At 41.9% G+C, this 13,209-nt stretch overlaps 1 protein-coding gene across 2 annotated transcripts in view; it reads right to left on the reverse strand.

Annotated features, from left to right (window-relative positions):
* APLF (aprataxin and PNKP like factor) overlaps positions 1-13,209 on the reverse strand; it is a 75,421-nt gene that overhangs the window by 40,529 nt on the left and 21,683 nt on the right. For both annotated transcript variants that reach the window (XM_006114108.5, XM_075925559.2), the window contains exons 3-5: positions 12,905-13,071; positions 10,174-10,354; positions 7,887-8,013 (exon numbers count right to left, since the gene is read on the reverse strand). In XM_006114108.5, coding sequence (XP_006114170.2) covers positions 7,887-8,013; positions 10,174-10,354; positions 12,905-13,071 — 475 coding nt within the window. The remainder of the gene's footprint in view (positions 1-7,886; positions 8,014-10,173; positions 10,355-12,904; positions 13,072-13,209) is intronic.

Raw genomic sequence — 13,209 nt, forward strand, 5'->3', positions numbered from 1 at the left:
GATTATGTAGCATTGGGAAGAAGGATAAAAGAATTTGAAGTGCAAGTGGTCCATCCCTCCCTGTTGAAGGAAAAGGTCCAGGGAGGGATCGTCAAATTGAATAAGTAAATGCGTGGCTGTGCAGGTGGTGTCGGAGAGAGGACTTTGGTTTCTTCAACCATGAGACTCTTCTGGGCACAAGGATTGTTAGGAAGAGATGGGATCCACCTAACCAAGAGAGGAAAGAGCATCGTCGCAGGCAAGCTTGCAAACCTAGTGAGGACGGCTTTAAACTAGGTTCATTGGGGGCGGTGACCAAAGCCCTGAGGTAAGTGGGGAAGTTGGATACCAGGAAGAAACACAAGGAGGAACAAGCAACAAAGGAGGACCTCTGATTCGACTAGAGAAGGTAGGGCGAACAACTGGCTATCTAAGGTGTTTGTACATGAATGCAAGAAGCCTGGGAAACAAACAGGAAGAATGAGAAGCCCTGGCACAGTCAAAGAAGTATGATTTGATTGGAATAATGGAAACTTGGTGGGAAGAATCGCATGACTGGAGCACTGTCCTGGAAGGGTATAAACGGTTCAGGAAGAACAGGCTGGGGAAGAAAAGGCTCTTCATTCTATGTAAGAGAGCAGTATGATTTCAGAGATCCAGTATATAGAGGGAGAAAAGCCTGTTGAGAATCCATGGGTTAAGTTTATAGGTGGAAGCAATAGGGGTGATGTTGCAGTTGGTGTCTGCTATAGACCACCGGATCAAGTGGATGAGGTAGCTGAGGCTTTCTTCAGACAACTGAGAGAAGCTTCCAGATCGCAGGCCCTGGTTCTCATGGGGGACTTCAATCACCCTGACATCTGTTGGGAGACCAATACAGAAGTACACTGATAATCCAGGAAGTTTTTGGAGACTGTTGGGGATAACTTCTTGGTATAGTGCTGAAGGAACCGACCAGGGACCACACGCAGCTTGACCTGCTGCTCACAAACAGGGAGGAACTAGCAGGGGAAGCAGAGGTGGGTGACAACATGGGAAGCAGTGATCATGAGATGGTAGATTTCAGGATCCTGACCAAAGGAAAAAAGAAGAGAAGCAAAATACACATCCTGGACTTCAGAAAAGCAGACTTTGACTCCCTCAGAGAACTGATGGGCAGGATTCCCTGGGATGCTTACATGAAGTGGAAAGGAATCCATGAGAGCTGGCAATATTTTAAAGAAGCAGGAAGAAACCATCCCGAGGCACAGCAAGAAAAGCAAACATGGTAGGCGACCAGATTGGCTTACCAGGGAAATCCTTGGTGAGCTTAAACACAAAAAGGAAGCTTACAAGAAGTGGAAACTTGGACAGATGACTACGCAGGAGTATAAATATATTGCTCGAGAATGCAGGGGAGTTATCAGGAAGGCGAAAGCGCAATTGGAATTGCAGCTAGAAAGGGATGTGAAGGATAACAAGAAAGGTTTCTACAGTCATGTTAGCAATAAGAGGGTGATCAGAGAGGGTGTGGGGCCCTTACTGGGTGAGGAAGGTAACCTAGTGATAGATGATGTGGGAAAAGTTTTCTTTACCTCTGTCTTCACGGACAAAGGTCAGCTCCCAGACGAATGCACTACACAACACAGTATGGAAAGGAGGCGGACAGCCCTTGGTAGGGAAAGAACAAGTTAGGAACTATTTAGAAAAGCTAAACATACACAAATCCATGGGTCTGGATTTAATGCATCTGAAGGTCCTGAGGGACTTAGAAAATGTCATTGCGGAGCCTTTGGCCATTATCTTTGAAAACTCGTGGAGATAGGGGAAGATCCCAGATGATTGAAAAAAGGCAAATGTAGCGCCCATTTTAAAAAAAAAGAAACAATCCAGGGAAATACTACCTCAGTCTCTGGAAAAATTATGAAGGGTATGCTCAAGGAATCCATTTTGAAGCATTTGAAAGAGGGGAAAGTGATCAGGATTAGTCAACATTGATTCACAAAGGGAAAGTCGTGCCTGACCAATCTGATTAGCTTCTATGATGAAGTAACTGGCTCTATGGATATGGGAAAGTCAGTGGATGTGATATAGCTTGACTTTAGCAAAGCTTTTGATAGTCTCCCACAATATTCTCATCAGCAAGTTAAGGGAGTATGGATTGGATACATGGACTGCAAGATGGACAGCAAGCTGGCTAGACTGTCGCGCCCAATGGGGAGTGATCAACGGCTCGACGTCAGGTTGGCGGTCAGTTTCTAGCGGAGTGCCTAAGGATCCATTTTAGGAACGGTTTTGTTCAACATCTTTATTAATGGCCTGGATGAGGGGATGGATTGCACCCTCAACAAGTATGCAGATGACACTAAGCTAGGGGGAAGAGGTAGACACGCTGGAGGGCAGGGATAAGGTCCAGAGTGAGCTAGACAGATTGGGCCAAAAGAAAATCTGATGAGGTTCAACAAGGACAAATATAGAGTCCTGCACTTGGGACGGAAGAATCCCAAACATTGTTACAGGCTGGGGACCAACTAGCTAAGTAGTAGTTCTGCAGAAAAGGATTTGGGGATTACAATGGATGAGAAGCTGGGTATGAGTCAACAGTGCGTCCTTGTAGCCAAGAAGGCTATTAGCATATTAGATTGCATTAGGAAGAGCATTGCCAGCAGATCTAGAGAAGTGATTATTCCCCTTTATTCGGCTCTGGTGAGGCCACATCTGGAGTAGTGTGTCCAATTCTGGGTCCCCCACTATAGAAAGGATGTGGACGCATTGGAGAGGCTCTGGCAGAGGGTGACCAAAATGATTAGGGGGCTGGAGCGCATGACCTATGAGGAGAGACTGAGGGATTTGGGTTTGTTTAGTCTGCAGAAGAGAAAAGTGAGGGGGGATTTGACAGCAGCCTTCAACTTCCTGAAGGGAGGTTCCAAAGAGGATGGAGAGAGGCTGTTCACAGTAGTGATGGATGGCAGAACAAGGAGCAATCATCTCAAGTTACAGAGGAAGATGTCTAGGTTGGATATTAGAAAAAACTATTTCCCTCGGAGGGTGGTGAAGCACTGAAATGGGTTACCTACAGAGGTGGTGGAATCTCCATCCCTAGAGGATTTTAAGTCTCAGCTTCACAAAGCCCTGGCTGGGTTGATTTAGTTGGGATTGGTGCTGCTTTGGGCAGGAGGCTGAACTTGATGACCTCCTGTGGTCTCTTCCATCTCTATGATTCTATGAGGAGGAAGGCTCTGCGAGGGAGTTTGGGTGTGGGACAGAGTTCCTGACTGTGGCAGAGCATTGGGGTGAAGAATGAGTGAAAACTCTGGGAGGGAGTTTGCTGCAGCATGGAGCACCCTCCTGCATCCAATCTCGCTTCCCGAGCCCACGCCCCTCCCTCCTGCCTGCATTCCAATAGTTTGGGAAGGAGTTCAGGTGCAGTAGGAGGCTCCAGGCTGAGAATCCATTGGGTACAGGACTCTGGGCCTGGGAGAAATACATTCAGATTGCTGCAGCAAATAAAAGTGGGAGTGGTAACACAACGTCTCAGCTGACACATCAACACCAAAGTTTAGATACTGTTGGCTGTGATGGTGATTGTAGAGCAGCTGGTTTCCCTTTTTGTCAGTGTCAGGGCTATTTCCCACTCTAGCACTGAGTGCAGAAGGTGGTGGGGCCCACAAAAGACCTTAAATACCTTGCCTCTATAGGCTCTGCTTATTAAAAAAAAACTCCCCAGAGTCAGAGATGCACTGGCTCTGGAAGATAGGCTGCCACCATCAAGTGATTTTAAAGAACCATGAAATATCAGGACGGAACACTTGGGGCACGCCTAGATTGCCTGCGGCTTTCGGAAGATATGCAAATTTGCACCAAATTTGCATATCTTTTCGAAAGCCATGGGCATAGACATGCCCTTCAATTCCTTCCCTGGGGGTACCCCAAGCTCTTTCACCACAAGAGAGCTTGAAAAAAGAAAGAACACACACAAAACAAACTGCGTCTGTGATAGCTGACCTCTCAAGCTAGGCAGACACACACACACAGACCTTCCTGTAACCTCCCAGGACACACAAAAAAAATATCAAATGATCACCTTCAAAACGTGATTTTATTAACAAAACAAAAAGATATATTTGATAAAGCATACTTAATTGTTAGGTGTTACAGAGCAACTAAGAAAAGAACAGATCAAAACACAAAGAACCGTAGCCCTTTGGCTGTAGCTTGAATAATGTGGGTGGGGGGAGGGAAGGCATAGATTCACACACAAAAAGTGTAACTAGACAGCAAATAAAGAAAATATACATTTTCCCTCTACTCACGATGCATACTGATCCGTACCTCAAGGTCCAGATCAGAATCATGCCAATATTTTTTGGGCATGGTAATTCTGATTGATTATTTCATCCTGTTCCTACAGCTGCTAACTTAGAATCAACACACAAAGAGTGCAGGCAAGGTATCTATATACAATTCAAATTTCAACAGTCTTCCCATTGGCTTTCCACCAACACCCCTTTTGCTATCTGAGTTTAACACTTTAGTCACCATCTGCTGGCCAGCACTCCTCCTATCCATCACAGCCATTTTTCATCATTTTGCCTTTGGGGTGCATAATGTCTTTGGGGTGGAGGAAATTGAACAGGCAGAATCTCTGGCCATCTAAGACTTATTGCATCTCCTTATTTGTGAAGATGAGTAAATTCCCAGGGAACACAACATTCTTCCAGAATTTTAACATGTGATATTTGTTAGTTCTCCCTGCAAATACTCTGGTTCCCTCGAATGGAAGGTCTTCTGCTGTGGGGTTGTACCTGCTTTGACAAGAGAAAGGTGAAGCCAGGCAGCTCTCCGCGTAGCCTTTGTTGCTGAGATAGAGCAAGAAGCAGCTGTATAAGCAGGGTCTAGAAAGGCCTTCAACTACGTATTCATGAGGAACTGACCCTTTGCAAGGATTTCTCAAAACTGTTCTCTGATCAGCTGGGAGATGTTTGATGAAGGCATTTAACCTATAGTAGTCGGTGTAATTGTATTTTGCCATAAGGGCGTGGTAATTAGCAATCCTAAATTGCAGTGTCACTGATGAATATGACTTTTGCCCAAATAAACGCAGTTGTTTCCATCCCTTGTCAAATGGTGTCAATTTAGCAAGGTGCTGTCTTCACATTTATTTATAAGGTAGACAAAAACAGGATTCAGGAATGGGTGAGAAAATAAAAAGTCAATGTCCTTAAAGGGAACATAATATGCTCTCTTGCATGTAGGAGATGTTGTGGCTGGTGTCTCCCATATAGTCTTTCCTTGGTCAAGCAGGGCCTTGTTGACAAGGAAGGCAATGCAATCTGATGAAGTATGGAAGATGTCTAGTAGCTTGTGTTTTGACTCCATCACTTCAAGCAGTATTTGTAGCACATCCACTACTCTCTTTGTTACAGATGTTAAAAATGTTCATAATTAAGTAACTGTGTAACAGCTGAAAAATTTCAGCAGTTACACGCAGGGCAGGAGTTGGTTCTCCAGGAGTGGGTGCACATAGGGATATGTAACAACTCCTGCATGGCCTCCCACACTGCTGCCTCAGAGTGAGAGGCAGCAGCATGGGGCAGCACACAGCTCCATGGGAGCCAATGCACACGGGAAACCTACATGTACCCCTGAATATTAACCAATAAGCCCAGGCTCATCAGTTAACGGTTTACTCAGGGCTACTCAACTCTGGAAGCCCTGGAGGCCAGTGATACTCACAGCACATGCAGAGGGCTGCAACTTAAGTGTGGTTGCTATGACAGAGCAGGTTAAAGGACTTGGGGGAAGGGGAGAGAGGCTGCTCTAGCAGAGGAAAGAGCAGCAATCCTGGCTAATTAGGGGCAGCTGAGAAAGGACAGCTGCAAATCAATTAAGGGCCAGGTGAAGCTGATTGGGGCTACCATGAGGCCTCTTTAAAAACCCTCCCTGAGGGAGAGGAGGGAGAGAGAGGAGGAGCGTGGAGACAGGAAAACAACCCAGTGTTAAGGAGACTCAGAATGGAGGAGCAGGAGGAACCACCAGCCCTGCTAAAGGCTACAGGGGGAAGTGAGTTGAGCAGGAGGTGTTGGAGGGCCCCCTCCCCCCCTCCCCGCTTCGGGGCAAGAAGAGGACTTTCTGGTCAGCCGTGACTGGCCCAGGGCTTCAGCCCAATATAACATCCTTTATGCTAAGGGCCAGGAAGGCCCAGGGACAAAAACTCTGCAGGTGAAGGTTCTGCTGCAGCCCTGAAAGTGTAGGAAAGTGGACAGAACAGTGGTCAGGGTCTCAGGAGGGAGACTGACCCTGCCACATTGCATATACATGCAAATATATATGAAAATAGCTTATTTCATACTGATGTGAATAAAATGCACTTCCCAGAATGCCCCAGTGCTCCCAGCACCTTCTCCCTGGGGCCTAGAAACACCAACACCTTGTACCCATCCGCTCCAGCCAGCCTGTCCGCTTGCATCTTCCAGTGCTCACTCAGCCTGGGAGACACCTCGCCATTGTGGAGTGTGTTCCCAGTGGAGGCCATGTTCAAAGGATCACACCAGCGGGCCACATGTTGAGTTCCATATAAACCCACATCGCACCATGGGCCGCAAACAAATGGGCCACATCTTAAGTAGCCCTGGCTTACACGCTTACACTTTCCCATCTCTACTGTTAATAAGATCTTGAAACTGAAGCTGTCTGCCAGAATTGGTGGGGGAGGCATAACAGCTTCATCAAGAGAGGATGAGGAGTTGTTGGTCATCATGAGTAGCCTCCTTGTCTAGTCTCTCTTCCTGTTCCTCAAATAACTCCTCTTGAGAATCAAAGGATCCAGATAACTAAGCTAAGGTAGACTTTGGTCCTCTATCCTTTTGGGCGACACTGTAGGTCTTTGAGATTTAGTGACTACAGGTTGCCCGTATGTCCCAGTACTGTCACTGAGCTGGTGCAAGGTTGTCCACACCAAGCGGGTGGACTATGTCTCTCATGATGGTAAACTGGAGCCGTAACTGTTTCAAGGTAACAGTTCTGTGATATTGTAATGAGAAGTCTTCCACAGACACAACGTAAATCATGATCTGCTTTCTCTTCATCACCGTTTGTTCAGTCATGTATGCATCATTATCTTCAATCAAGGCAATCTCCGCCAGTGTCCTTGACTGCTCCACCTTTGTCAATCTGCTTGAACTGATTAGTGAACTCATTTTTGTACCATTCTAATGCTAGTTTTACTACGCTGGTAAATTGCAGAGTTGTAGTAATCATGTTGGTCCCAGGATATTAGGAAGACAATGTGTGTAGCCCTGAAATTGGTTCAATCAAAGATTACTTCACACACCTTGTCTTTCTTTACTAGAGAAGGATAAAAGTAGTTAAACTAAAGGGTAATGTAGAAGATGCGCTAAATACACTGAAACCTAACTCCATAGTCTTGAACAAATTGCAAAAAGATTGCTGTAGCATTGCTGATGCTGTTGAAATTTGGAATAAAAACTTCGAGACACTTTTCTTGGAATTAAAGGCACTAGAAAACTGACAAGTGTTGTTACATAAGTAAACTCATCAAGGCATAATCAAGGGGAAAAAAAGTGAAAAAACTGAACATGTAAAGGAAAAACTGTCTACAAGTTTTTAGGATGACAAGCGGGCGGTCTTCGTCAGGCGTGCAGGTCAGAATAAAAGTGCTAAAACATCCTGTAATTGTCAGCACAGCCTCTCTTTGGATGCATGCTGCAAATTCCAGACCATAATGTGTGAAACAAAGGCGGCAATAGAAGCAAATATGTTCAGTCACCTGACAAACTATAAAGAGGAGATGTACAGAGGATTTCATGGACGGAAAAGTAATTAGTTTATATGCCAACTTTATAATACTGATGTCAGAAGAGATCAAAATAGAGAATATGTATATTGACATAAAGAAAGTAACATACCTTTATTAGTGACTGGAGTTGAAAGACTTTTTACCATGAGTTCTCCTTGCAACATCCAAGATGGAAGTATCCTTTTCCTCCATTCAGGCTCTCTCTCCTCACTTTCATTATAATTAGCAGAAAAAAGCTGAAATAATGTTAATTGATTAGTAGCACAATACTTTTTTCTAGAATTAGGATACAGAAACTAGAAAATTAAATAGTCTGTTCAAAAGACATTATAAGCAACTTTAGCTCTGAGAATAACCTGGATGGATTTTCTTAACTGAAACAAAAGTCAGTCATCATGCTGAATATTTTGACACCTCCTACTCTCTCAGGGTATGTCTACCCTTGCACCCTCTTTCGAGAGAGGGATGCAAATGCAGCTGAGCAAAATTGCAAATGAAGCACACATCTGAATTTCCCGCGCTTCATTTGCATATTCTCATTATGCGCTATTTCAAAATAGCGCTATTTTGAAATAATAAACGCTGTTAAGATGTGATATTTCGAGAGAAAACCCTTCTCTTGAAATAACTGATAAACCTCATTGTATGAGGAATAAGGGTTATTTCGATAGAAGGGTTTTCTCTCTAAATAACTGCGTCTTAACAGCATCTGTTATTTTGAAATAGCGCTATTTTGAAGTAGCGCCATCAGGCAAATATGCAAATGAAGCACGGGATATTTAAATCCCCGCTTCATTTGCAATTTCGAATGTCTTCATTTGCATCCCTCTCTCGAAAGAGGGTGCAAGTATAGACATACCCCCAGCCAACCAGTATTTAAAGAAACCTATCTTTACTCCCACTTATAACCAACTCTAACTTTCAAAAGAAAGCTAAAGTTCATTTACAGATCAAAAGGTTCATAAAAATCTCACGGAAAATTGAAGCTACATGGCTTGTGTCCACTGAAACATCAGAAAGGCTGGAGGCAATGAGTAAGGAATACTGAATTACTAGGTAGAATGGGAAATGCAAAGAAAAAAAAGTTCATTTTTCAAGTGGACCTCTCACTCCCTGTTAAGTTATTCTCAGAAAATAATCAGAGAATCAGATGGGGCTAGAGAAACAGGAAAAAAAATACAAACCCTGATTAGGACATGATGATCATTAACTGGCTCTGGAATATATATTTTGGAATTCTTGTTAGCATGACGAAGGCTAACATTTCAACTGCACTTATAAAGAAAAATATTAGCTATAGTATGTTTTCAAAGAGCAGTTACTATACATGTTTGCCTTTGCATAATATTAGTTGATCTACCAATGGAAAAACAATAGCAAAACAAAGTACAATAAAATTGGCCTCACAATAGCATTTACACTATCTGAAAGCCATTTTACTTAACCTCAGTAAGACAAAACATCAGCTTTTTGAAAATTCTGTTCTGTTTGCAAATTCTGATCCAAGTCTAACACCTACATAAGAAAAAGTTAACGTTACAAAAGTAGAGTAATATAAGCCTTTTTTCTGTATTCTGGCTGACCCTGAATACACAACTCAAAAGTTATAACCAAATGGAGGAAGCTGTGTGAACAGTACATGTAGGTTTTACTCCATGGCCTAACCCCATAACAGCATGTCCAGTTTAGCTTCAGAGTACATGAGGGGTGTGAACTTTAATGGCTTTTCAGCTAGGTACAAGCACTGGGTTGTGTCATACCTTCCCCTAGGGCAAGGGTTTTCAAACTTGGGTCACAGACCTGCCAGAGAAATCCCCTGGCGGGACCACAACACTGTTTACTCTCACGCTCTGCAGCCACGGAGCCTTGCAGCTCCTATTGGCTACAGTTTGCCATTTCAAGCCAAGGGGAGCTGCTGGAAGTGGCACAAACCCCTGCCCTAGGGGCAGGTTGCTGTTCTAAACTTAGTTTTTTCCCTTTGTGTACCCTGCTGCTTTGGAACCCCACAGAACCTAAAAGGACATAAGCAGAAATTCATGTTTGTTCCTCCCACAAAATACAAATTTTATTTCTACTCTCACTCACTAACAAAGCCATTCTTAGTTCTGGAGAAATCTTTTACAGCATTGCATATACTTATAGTGCTGCAAATATAAAGAAAAGCTCAGTCATGTAAGCTTAAGGCATTTGAGCTAATTTTTTGGAAATATTATATATAGTAAATGAAATAAAGATATATATTCCCAAGCAACCTCTTGATCTACCAGAGCCTACTCCCTCATAAACAGCTTTAAATAGATGTAGAGACAAAAACTATTTTTATTTTACCCAGTTTTCAGCCCACTTTTCAAAAAATACAGACATGTTGCAATATTTCATCAAATATTAACACCTACCGAACTTTTGGATGAGGTCTTTTTTGGAGTTTCTGCTGTCCTTTCCAAAAGAGAATGCACTTTCACATTATTATTGGAACATGATGTTGATTGTACTGAAGATGGATCACAAGACATCTTGGTAAGGTGGCTCACTGAAGCGGATTTATTTGCTGTTTCATCTACAATTTTGCTATTTTTCCTAAAGTATATTAAAAATGCATCTTTTAGTGGAGAAAAAAATCTCAAGATCTTTCTTTATCTATTTGAACTAAACTCAAGTTTATGTGCACTTTAAATGCGTATTTTCACGCAAATGCCATAGTGTAGAAGCAAGTCTCAGAGTTTAAGATATTAAGAGACCAAAAGAAAAAAAGACCCCTCCTTCTGCAGTACATATACTTACACATATTAGTGGTGCTAGAATAGCTCTTACATCTGTTGGCAATTTTTTTTTTTACCATGATGTATCTAGGGAACAAACTACATGGCTGCCTAAAAGTAACCAAAATCATCAGTCAGGATGGCTGAAAAATCAAAGATTAAGGGTATGAACATAAAAAACACTAGTAATGACAAGGTCAAATTAGATTATTATTACTGGCCATAAAGTATCTTGTGCCTTCCTTTAACTGTAGGAACTACAAACTTACAATACTATTACTGTGTTATTGAAAAAGATCATCTTTACTATAAAATGAATACTGTTTTTGAAATGTGTTATTCAAATTCTGTAAGATACAGATATTATGGTAATGATCAGCAGCATGAAATCCTAATTTAGAACAGGCAGAAAAGCAAGCTTTCATTCCCAGCTCTCATATCTCAAACATACATTTATTTACCATTTCCTGTAGCAGCAGCTCATTTTTCATTCGGTGGTATACACTAGCTTACTTCCAAGTAAAGTGTACAGATTGTTATTTACTATACATTTGAGAGAGTTTGTCTGTCTGCACATCTGTCTGTTCAAGGACTCCTCCTAAACAGTAAGAGCTAGGACCACCAAACTGGGTATACAGCTTCCTCTTGTAACTCAAAGCAAGGTAAGGGTTTGGTTGTGCCAGGAAAATGGGATGTATCTGGATGGAATTACTTCTCATAAAACCATACCAAGAAGAGACAGAATCACCAAGTAGGTGAAAGGGGCTGGCTGTTTTTCATCAAGGAGTGAGGGGAAAGTGCACAGTTTGCTGAATTCCCTCACTCTGGCTGGGAAGTGCAAGTCAAAGATGAACCTAGACCTGCCCCAGCTGGAACCCACTCTTCCCCACATACCCCTCCCCCAGCTGTGCCCACTGAATCTGCAATGGCCATGGAGAGGCACTTCTCAGCTGGCCCCAAGCTGCTGCAGTGAGAAATGAATTGAGTTAAGGACCCAAGCAATGCCGCGAAAATCATCTACTTGCTTTATAAATTAGAAATAGTTCATATACAAATAAAATAGATGAAATGCACATCTTTATTTAGAACCTAGTTCAGCAGAGTTCTTGAGCAAAGATCTAACTTCTCCTGCCACAGTTGTATAATTCAATATACAGTACAAGGATTCCCCCCCCCCCCAAAATAGCAGGTAATGGATAAACGTTACGCTGGATTGAAATTTGACACGTTTATTTATGTTTTTCAAACCTTACATAGGATTTTGCTTTTTTTTTTTTTTTTTTAAATTACAAATCTTGTTGACTATTCCTGTGAGGCTTGTGGATAACCATAGTACCCCTGGGAAAAGTAGGAGTCAGTGCACTTATAAGCTTCAGAATTTTTTTTTTCCTAGGAGTTAAAAATATGATTCAGGATCTTCAACTGCACTTTAACATTTGCCCATCCACTAACTCTCTCCTCTCCACCACTTACAAAATGTGTAGCATCAAAGAAAATACACAAATTAAAAGTGTAAAGTATGCATTATTTTTGGTTAGTATAGGAACCATTTGAATTGCAATGCCTACTGGTAGAGCCCTGCACAAATACAAAATTAGTATCCACATCTGCAAGAGTGATTCGTGGATATCGGCATCCACAACCACAGATACCCTTGGATATCAAGTAGATATCCACAGGTTTGCAGGGCTCTATCTATTAGCAATGTTAATGTTTCAGTCTTTCAAAACAATTCTCCCAAGAATGGTGTTCATGGTCATTTTTCTGTTCCTCCAACAATAAATATTTTGGTAACTCACCAGAAAAAAAAATTAGACCTAATGGATTACATGTAAATAGTTTTAAAAATAAGATTCTTGCTTATAGATCAGCATGTGTGGAAGTAGAATCCTTTTATTGGTTGTTAACTAAAGCTTCCTTTTTAAACAAAAAGGCATTAAATGTCGCACAATCTATTGAAGAGAAAGCAACGTTCAGTTTTCCCACAATTTCTAAAACGTGTTTTCAGTGGCATTTGGGAGACATGCCTTTGAAAATCTCTCCCATGAGATACAAAATTACTTTTGAGTCTATTTAGTAAAACGCTGACAGATAAGAATGATAAAGCACTTACAAATTTATCATTCCCCTCTCCTTCTCTGCCAGATGCTACAATAATCCACTCACTGGGCTTCAGAATTGGGAGTGCAGAGTATATCAGAATGCACTGATCTAGTTACTTCATACTGTCCCTCTTCTCAATCTTCTTAGTAAAAAGTGACAACCATTTAAACTTGACTTTAAGCAGATGTTTATTTGGATTTTTTCCAGTCAGGATCACGTTATTACAAATAACATTAAAAATGTTTTTCCAAACTGGTGTTATTACCTTAATGTGTTTTCCACATCTGAGTGAGTAGAGATGATCTTGAAAGTGTACTTATCTATTAAAAGGGAAAAGCTGTCACCTGGGCTCAAAGAATGCCATTCATCTGTTTCCAATGGTAATAGACAGTTGTTCTCAGGTGATTGATAAAAACAAGGATTTACGTGAATCTGTCAATTTAAAAAAAGAACATTGGTACACACCACATGCTATATTATAGAAATCACAATGGCTTACATTCCACAGTGAAGCATTAACTCAGTTACTAACACAATTTCACATATTGATGCGACCTATGAATAGATGTT

The sequence above is a fragment of the Pelodiscus sinensis genome, chromosome 3 (assembly GCF_052426305.1).
Source record: "Pelodiscus sinensis isolate ZL-2025 chromosome 3, ASM5242630v1, whole genome shotgun sequence".
NCBI classification, from domain to species: domain Eukaryota; kingdom Metazoa; phylum Chordata; order Testudines; family Trionychidae; genus Pelodiscus; species Pelodiscus sinensis.